The sequence below is a fragment of the Bison bison genome, unplaced genomic scaffold (assembly GCF_000754665.1).
Source record: "Bison bison bison isolate TAMUID 2011002044 unplaced genomic scaffold, Bison_UMD1.0 scf7180017864172, whole genome shotgun sequence".
Lineage (NCBI taxonomy): Eukaryota > Metazoa > Chordata > Mammalia > Artiodactyla > Bovidae > Bison > Bison bison.
The window spans coordinates 1,542,787-1,549,545 of record NW_011494744.1 but is presented as its reverse complement, the minus strand read 5'-3'; the positions used below and the strand labels follow the sequence as shown (position 1 = coordinate 1,549,545).

Sequence of the window (6,759 nt, the reverse complement as noted above, 5' to 3'; positions counted from 1 at the left end):
AGTACTGAGTTGGTTGGGAAAGCCTGGGGCTTGGTCAGGATTTCTCCCCAAGTTTAGGCTTCCCGTGCATGCAGCTCGGGTGCCGTTTCCCTCACTGTGACGTGGGGCTGAGACCCCCTGCCCTGCCGGCTGCAGGGTCTGACACGGAGGTGAAAATCAGATGGCGGCGGCTGCACAGAGTGCAGCATGGCAGCCATGCAGACCCTGCAGTCAGGTGGCCGGGGCATGGGCCCCGGTTCTGCCACTCCCCAGCGGGGTGAGCTGGGTGTTCATTCCCTTTGTGCCTCAGTTTCCTCTTTGTCAGTAGCCCCTCAGAGTGGTGGGATTCTTGAGATGTTTTCTATGAAGGGCTCACTATAGTGCAAGCCCTCAGTAAAAGCTTAGCAAATAGTTTAGTTGCTCAGTCGTGTCCGACTCTTTGTGACCCCACGGACCATAGCTCGCTGGGCTCCTCTGTCCATGTGATTTCCTAGACAAGAATACTGGAGTGGGTTGCCATTTCCTTCTCCAGGGGATCTTCCCAACCCAGAGATCAAACCCGCATCTCCTGCATCAGCAGGCAGATTCTTTACCACTGAGCCACCAGGAAAGCTTGTAATAGTAGCTATTATTAAATGTGGAAGAAGTTTATAGCTGACAAAACTAGTCCTCTTTAGAGGTCACTTGGGTTTGCCTTATCCTTGAGAAGGTTCTGATGAGATCAGTGTAACCATGCAGAAACAAACGTCAGATGGCAAGGATGAAGATAGTAATGCTATTTCAAGAATCTTCTTGAGCAGAAGACAGAGAGCAGGACATCTGATGCCATCATGTTCTTCTCCCTTCCCTGTTTTTGGTAACAGAGTCAACAACATTGGCTCAAAACAATGGAATCAAAGCATCCCAGATAAGAGAGCTCAACAGGATCGGGGTGTGAGAACCACCCTGTCACTCCACGGAAGTCACTGCCTATTCTTCTTGTCTAGAAGCCACAAATTCTCTGGACTTCTGGGCCTCCTACCATCCACGTCCTGTTACCCCTGCCCCCCAGGTCTTAGGGCAGGTCTCGCAGACTTGGTTTTATTTTCTTCATGGCACTTTTTGCTTTCATGAAATGCTTTTATTTATGTATCTACATATTCATTATCCGCCCCACTGACTTGGATATCTGAATAGTTCATAGACATGGTTTCACAGCTTCTGGGCCTAGAGCAAAGCATGGCGGCACATACTGCATCCTTAGCATGGAGGCCATGGAGAAAAAAAACACAGAAAAATGTTAGGAAATAGCTGTTACCTGCCGAACACCGGGTTGAGAGTGTTGGGGATGTAGTTGTCTCGGTCTTCAATTACTTTTTTGCCCAGTGTTATTTTTATGTAAGGGTCACACTGTGGGGACGAAACAGAGGACAGGTTATGTCACTGTGGGGTGCCAACTTAAGTCAGTGTCTGGGACAGACTCAGGGCGGCCTCAGATCAGGTCTGGGTAGTGCTCCCTCTTGGCGCCATGCACCCAGCGCGCCTTTGGAGGAGAGGCGGTGGCCGGGAGCAGTAACAAAGCAGTTCTCTGAGGTCACATCTGTAAAATGAGAAGGATGATCCAGAGGCTCCAAAGCCCCTTCCCTTCAAGCTCTTAGGTAAATCCCCATTGGGACCGTCCTCCTGAACAGATTGTTTTGATAGAGTATCTTTCCCCTCGAGAGATAACAGAGGCCCAGAAAGAAGGAACATGACAATTATGGTGGTTGAAGACTGTAATTATCTTGCTACAGGAGAAGGCCCCACACCCAGACTCTTACCAGGCCATTGTTGTCCTGGGGCTGGAGCTCTAAGCCTCGAACAATGTAAATCCTAACCGTGCATTCCTGCGGGACGCTGTCAGGTAACTCCCGAAACTGCCGGGGAGGGGCCGGCACGCTGGGGTCATCCGGCAGTGGGTAGATTCGGAAGGAGCCCTATAGGAGAGACACACACAGATGGAGCCCAGGGCCCTGGGTGACCAGAGCAGAGGGCCCAGGGAGTGGCGTCCCCCCAGGACATGAGGGACAGCCACAGAGGGCTGTGGGATTGGGGGAGGAAGGACCACTTTTGTGAAAGAAAGCTATGGTGCGCTTTGCAAGTTTCTGATGGGGAAAGTGAATGATGATAAAGTAACTAATAGATCACAGGAGAGAAGGAAGGGCAGGGCAGAAGCTGGGAGGCCTGGCAAAACCCCAGGGGAGACATGGAAGTGGCTTGGACCAATACGATGGCAAAGGAGGTGGTAGGAGTGAAATTCTGCACATTTTTTGAAGACAGGAATAAAAATGATTATTTTTAAAACCCAATAAAATACTAAGGTGATTTCTCTTTTTTTTTTTGCATTACTGCATAAATCCCCTTCCACTCCCAGGCAAACTCCTGTTCACCCTTCAGGTCTCAGTTGAAAAGTGTCACTTCTTCCATGAAGCCTCCCTGACTGCCCCCGGATTGGATAAGTTTCCTAACATTGTCTAACACCACATTCATCCATATTGCAGCAATGACATCTGCTTCACTAAAAGTCACTCAGTCGTGTCTGACTCTGCGCCCCATGGACTATACAGTCCATGGAATTCTCCAGGCCAGAATACTGGAATGGGTAGCCTTTCCCTTCTCCAGGGGATCTTCCCAACCCAAGGATCAAACCCAGGTCTCCCACATTTCAGGCAGATTCTTTACAGCTAAGCCACAAGGGAAGGCCAAGAATACTGGAGTGGGTAGCCTCTCCCTTCTCCAGTGGATCTTCCTGGCTCAGGAATTGGTCTCCTGCATTGCAGGTGGATTCTTTACCAACTGAGCTGTCGGAGCGTCATTACTATTTATTTTCTATATTCCTCACTAGACTGAGCTTCCTGAAGGGGGGAAATATTTCTTGTTTGTCACTGTCTCTAGGACCTAACACAGGGTTGGGCATGAAGCTGGGCACAGTAAGTGGTTTTTGAATGAGTGAGCCATCAGGTCAGCTTGAGAGGCTTTATATTTTATCTTGAAACCAGCTTATGTACAAGAGTAAGCACTAAAGTTGGATTCAGAATACATGGGTCTTAGGATCCAGCTACTTTCATTCAGTAAAGCAGCATGAAGTGAGGACCTACCATGTGCCAGGTACTGGGGGCCCAAAAATGAACTCAAGGAATCCAGTCTGGCACGGGGATGACTCTCATGCTATCTTCAATCAATGGAGTGGAAGCTCTAATGACAAGGATTTTGAGACCAAAATAGGGTAAACTGGTCTGATTGATTAGTAATGTCTGCTATTGAAAGGATTAGAAGTAACAGATTTGTTACCCCCTGTGGTTGGGGGGAGGTGCAGTCGTGAAAGCAGATACTTATGATGTGAAAGGCGCTTTACTAGTGGTGGGGACCCAGGGAGCCTGGAGCAGGAGTGAGTCACCCTGCCAGGAACAATCAGGGAGCACTTCACAAAGCATGTGACATTGGAACTGGCATTGAAAAGAATGAGTAGGAGTTTGTCAGACCACAGAGCAGGAAGGAAGGGCATCCAGGGAATGAAGAGCTTGTCCCAAGGCTCCAAGTTGTGAGAGGACAGCATGTGTTTCGGGCTTGGAGAGGGTGTGGTGGCAGGGGAGACAAGAAGCATGTGAAAGGCCAGCTCCACCCTAGGAAGGAGTTGAGACTTGACCAAGTGGAAACTCAAGCAATGCCTTTAAGTGGTCAAGAAACATGATCGGATTTGGTTGTATGGAGGATGGACTGGATCGTGAATGAGAAAGGGAACAAGGACAATGGATTGGGAAGGTGTTGTACTGATGATCCAGCTGAAAGCCTGGGAGGGGGTGGGGGACGTACGTGTGTGCACGCACGCGTGTGGTGGTGGGGGGTAGGACTTAGAGAGGCTGACTCTACAAGATTCAAGGCTGGTTGGCATCAGCTTGGAAGACTGGCTTTGAGGATTCTGCCCCCAGTCCCATTGCCCTTTTCCTTGTTAGCATTTCCAAGCATCCTTCAGGTGTCAGAGGATAGGTCTCTGACCCAGAGACTGGTGGTCCATTATCCTAGGTCTATAATGAAAATAAATATGAATTTTAAACAGGATAGACATACATTTTACTCACCTTAAACTCCCCTACCACAGAAGGGTCTTCATTCTCATCTGACTTGCCTCGAAACAGCTTGAAAGTATCTGAGAAGTCCGTCAGGCCCTCGAATTCCTCTACATCCTCTAGTTCACAATCATATATCTGCAAACCATCAACAGATTCTTAATTTCTCATTATAACACAGGTGGGATCTAAAATCAAAATGACTGACAATACCAAAGGCACCCGAGATGTGGATGGAGCAACTGGAACTCTCACATTGCCAGCTGGAGTGCATAACGATAAAAACACTTTGTCAAAGTGTCTGGCAATTTGAAGTTAAATATCCAGCTACACGGTGATACAGAAGTTGAATTCCTACGTGTTCATCCAAGAGACATGAACACATGTCTGCATGGTATAAGAATGTCCACAGCAGCTTCATCATCAAAGAATGGATAAACAAGTCATGATAACAAGTCATGATACATCCATACAATGGAATATGACTCAGCAATAAAAAGGGGCAAAGTACTGATATATGACAAACTACTGATATGCGACAACCTGACTGATCTCAAAACTACTGTCTTGGACTACAGAAGCCACACACACAAAAATACACACACACAAATACATATTGTATGAGTCCACTTATACGCAGTATGAAAACAGGCAAACCTGATCTGTGATGATGAAATCAGATCAGCTGTCAAAGAGGGTTGGAAGGTTTTAGGAATTGACTGGAAAGAGGTACACAAAGGAGTTTTCTGGGGAGAGGGGAATGTTTGTTGCCTTGTTTGGTAGTGGTTTATGTAGGTATATGTATATAATCATAACTCACTGAATGAATCACTTTACTGTATATAAATTATACCTTGATAAAGAGCTAGAAGAAGAGGAGAAGCAAGGAAGGAAAGAGGGAGAGACGGAGGATGGACTGTGGGGCTGATCCACCAGACTAGTCTATTTCTCTAAATGAGAGGTTCTTTACATGCTGGTGTTTCTTAAGCTACATTGAGACGTGATGACAATCACATGCAAGAATGTGGATTTTCCCACTTTGATGGAGAAAAACATTTTTTTAACTTTTAATTTTGTATGGGGGGGTATGGCCAACTAATAATGTTGTGACAGTTTCAGGCGAGCAGCAAAGGGACTCAGCCACACATATACATGTCTCCATTCTCCCCCAAACTCCCCTTCCATCCAGGATGCCACATAACATTGAGCAGAGTTCCATGTGAGATGATTACTTTAATGGCCTGATATTTCTCATTTTAAAGTTTATCTTTCTGCTATGCATTGTTCCGAAAATGTTAGCCTTCGCTTTAGCTTTACTACTGGAAAACTGAATAAAGAACTGGAAAACTCAAACTCTTAACAGAAAGATCATCCATAACCAGATCTGCCTAGTGCAAAAGCTCATCTCCCTCCTGGACACCCAGTTGTGACTGTATGCTGCATGCATGTAAAAGAACCAACTGCTCAGCTAGTAAAACTGATGCCCAGAATGGAGGACAGAATGAAGCATGCTGATGTTTCATGCTGTTTTGCAAGAGCACCATGACTTCTAAGGTCTCCCTTGGTCAAATTGGACAGCTGTTTACGGCTCTAATTAGTGCAGTGCCAACCCAATCCAGCCCTCACTCAGCCAGATGTCCTAAGCCCCAAAGTGGCAGTCACAAAAACCATAAATCAACAGCTGTTCTCAAGCCCTGGAAATCTCAGCAAAGCCAAAATCCATCACAAGACGGCTCCCCTAGAGGTGCTCCTGGCCCCTCCCCTTCAACCCCTACCATCGACCTTTCAGGTTTTCACTCAGCTCGGCATGCAACCAGTCTTAACGCATGTTCATCCCCCACCCACAGTTGCACAGGCCCAGGTACCTTGAGTTTGGAATAACCTTTCTGAATATATTGTCCACATTTTTCATGTTCCCCTGTGGAAGCATAAAATTTACTCCACCAGTCAACAATTTCTTCCTCCTAAAGAAAGACACAACAAAATGGCAAAACCTTAGTGATGACCTGGATTTCCAATCATTGCAGGAAAACTATGTAATAGAAAAGAGAAACAGGTACTTCTGAACCTGAAAGAAGTAAGATTATGTGACTTTTGTTTACATAAACCAAAGCAATAAGAATTCTTCCACCTGGAAGCTGGAGGTGAGGTGATGATCCTTGGCCAATGAAATGTGTGTGGCTTTAATGGCCACAGCTATACTGGGTGATTTTCTAACATTCTATGGATACAGTCTATTCATTTGACTGTTTTTACTCTTTTATCCTGTTGATATTTACATACCAGCCTTATGTATGCAGGGTGGAGAAGAACTAAAGAGCCTCTTGATGAAAGCGAAAGAGGAGAATGAAAAAGTTGGCTTAAAGCTCAACATTCAGAAAACTAAGATCATGGCATCTGGTCCCATCACTTCATGGGAAATGAAGATGGGGAATCAGTGGGAACAGTGGTGACTTTATTTTTCTGGGCTCCAAAATCACTGCAGATGGTGATTTCAGCCATGAAATTAAAAGATGCTCACTCCTTGGAAGGAAAGTTATGATCTACCTAGATAGTATATTGAAAAGCAGAGACATTACTTTCTCAACAAAGGTCCATCTAGTCAAGGCTATGGTTTTTCCAGTGGTCATGTATGGATGTGAGAGTTGGACTATAAAGAAAGCTGAGTGCAGAAGAATTGATGCTTTTGAACTGT

General features: G+C 46.0%; 1 protein-coding gene across 4 annotated transcripts in view; it reads right to left on the bottom strand.

Moving 5' to 3' along the window:
* The window catches only part of MYOF (myoferlin), a 179,773-nt gene that overhangs the window by 24,625 nt on the left and 148,389 nt on the right, over positions 1–6,759 (bottom strand). For all 4 annotated transcript variants that reach the window (XM_010842189.1, XM_010842190.1, XM_010842191.1 and 1 more), the window contains 4 exons: positions 5,930–6,028; positions 4,077–4,202; positions 1,779–1,934; positions 1,277–1,368 (listed from right to left, as the gene is read on the bottom strand). In XM_010842189.1, the coding sequence (XP_010840491.1) occupies positions 1,277–1,368; positions 1,779–1,934; positions 4,077–4,202; positions 5,930–6,028 (473 nt within the window). The remainder of the gene's footprint in view (positions 1–1,276; positions 1,369–1,778; positions 1,935–4,076; positions 4,203–5,929; positions 6,029–6,759) is intronic.